General features: G+C 39.2%; 1 protein-coding gene across 1 annotated transcript in view; it reads left to right on the top strand.

Annotated features, from left to right (window-relative positions):
• LOC102821257 (24-hydroxycholesterol 7-alpha-hydroxylase-like) overlaps nucleotides 1–736 on the top strand; it is a 95,998-nt gene extending 95,262 nt beyond the window's left edge. The window contains exon 11 of the mRNA XM_006860607.1: nucleotides 665–736. Coding sequence (XP_006860669.1) covers nucleotides 665–736 — 72 coding nt within the window. The remainder of the gene's footprint in view (nucleotides 1–664) is intronic.
• Nucleotides 737–2,207: the final 1,471 nt, after the last annotated feature.

Genomic DNA, 2,207 nt, shown 5'->3' with positions numbered 1-2,207 from the left:
TTACCAGGGCTCCTTATGTTTGTCACTTTTTTGTTTGTTTGTTAAGTGCCATCAAGTTGATTCCGACCCATAGCGACCCTGTATAGGGTTTCCAAGGAGCAGCTGGTGAGCTTGAACCACTGACCCTACAGTTCAAATGACTTTGCAGTCTGACGCATTAGTCCACAGAGCCAGAGAAGAAGAAATCAAGACTATTTGAAACTCACAAGATACCCTTTTAGAAAATTATGATCATGGTTGAATAAACACTGTAAATAGTGATTCACACCATTAACACCATGCTGTTTCTTAAACATGTAAAACATGCGTAATGCTGATTTCTCCCAGTGATTAAAAATGAAGAGCAACACCTTTTAAGCCAGAATGTCCACAGTGCCTATAGTATCCTCTTTAGCCCAAAAGAGTAAAAGAGCCCTATCAGGCCCATAGCAGTCTGTAGGACTGTCACGAGATGGTTATTACTATCAGGGATTGTCTTCCTTTCTTGTCCCTTGAATGGAAACCTAAATTGGTGTTTGGTGTTGTCAAATTCATAAATGCAAACATCTCCCAACCTTCCCAAACTAAATTCTGCACTTTTTAGCGAAAGTTATTACTGAATAAACCTTAGACCTAAAAAGGCGACTCCTTTCTCTTCATTTCAACGTTTCTTTTCTGTGCTTAGAGTTGTCTCCACTTGGTGGGTGTCCAACAACCCGAAGGACAGTGCCGAATTGAATATAAACAAAGAAAATGAAGCTTGCTGGGTCTCCAGAGGGCCAGAGCATCCAGGAGGAGTGATGCTACCCACTGGCCACCTCCCACTAACCTGGTAGCTGCTGCATCCAGGCCTGAGTTGTTCTACCTACATACAGCGTGCTGCTTAACTTCACCTTAGAATTTAGTTCAAGAACATGTCCGAATGGTGCATATGCTTGCTATTTTCAGACGAGACCAAAGAATCTGCCATCACTTACTTTCATTGCTACAGAAGCCTGCCTTACATGGTTTATGGGGAAACTAACTGATCAACCAAAAAGCAAACAAAAAGACATTTCTTAAGAAGTTAGAATTTTTTTTCATGCATAACTGGATTAAAACTTTACATAAAAAATGTGTCATTTGAATAAAACTGCCAATGTTTTAAATTCCCTATGAAAGAAGTACATTCAAATGTTTATTCTGGAGAAGACCTGTCTTAGACCCCAAATAAATATTAAGGAATGATTTCTGGAAATTTTCTATTTTTCTTAGTTTAATTCCTAACTAGCACTTGGAATTCTTAAGTTTTGTTCATGTCATCTTAATTGTAAACATGTTTAATGTGAAATGTGTAAGCACAATGATAACTTTCTAAGTCTTATGTGGACAGGGTTCATGTTTTATGCTCATTTTCACATTCCACAATACCTCCCAAAAAAGATAGTACCTTCTCTATAGGAAATATTCAATAAACATATGCTGATTGACATGTTGTTGTTAGGTACCATCGAGTCCATACCGACTCATAGTGACCTTATGCACAGCAGAACGAAACACTGCCTGGTCCTGGGCCAGCCTCACAATTGTTGCCATGCATGAGCCCATTGATGCTGCCATATTGCTAATCCATCTCACTGGGGGTCTTCCTCTTTTACTCTGACCCTCCATCCTACCTTCCAGAGCGACTGATCCCTCCTGACAATGTGTCTGAAGCATGAGAGACGAAGTCTGGCCATCCTGGCCTCCAAGGAGCACTCTGGCTGTACTTCTTCCAACACAGATCTGTTTGTTCTTTTGGCAGCCTTTCAATATTCTCCACCAACACCATAACGCAAAGGCATCAATTCTTCTACAATCTTCCTTATTCACTGTCCAACTTTCACATGCATATGAGGTTATTGAAAATACCATGGCTTGGGTTAGACATACCTTAGTCCTCAAGTTGACTAGTCCTCAAGTCCTCAAGTGAAGTTTTTGCAATTCTAGATTGACAGAGCTAATATTTTCCTAATGCATTGAAACATATGTAAGATATGTCAAGGCAAAAACTGTATTTGAATCTATTACTAAGAACATCAAGTGTAATGAATATTTATATGAGATACAGAAGAGAAATCCTATAATGTTCAAGGGAAACATAGGATAGTAATAGCAGAGTGAATTGTGGTATGATTCGTCCTGGATTATTCAATAAAATGCCACTTGCATTTGTCAACTTTGTCGGGCATATTGCTATCTGTGACTTT

The sequence above is a fragment of the Chrysochloris asiatica genome, unplaced genomic scaffold (assembly GCF_000296735.1).
Source record: "Chrysochloris asiatica unplaced genomic scaffold, ChrAsi1.0 scaffold00038, whole genome shotgun sequence".
NCBI lineage: Eukaryota > Metazoa > Chordata > Mammalia > Afrosoricida > Chrysochloridae > Chrysochloris > Chrysochloris asiatica.
Note: the sequence above shows the minus strand (reverse complement) of the source record. Positions and strands in the feature narration are given on the sequence as shown.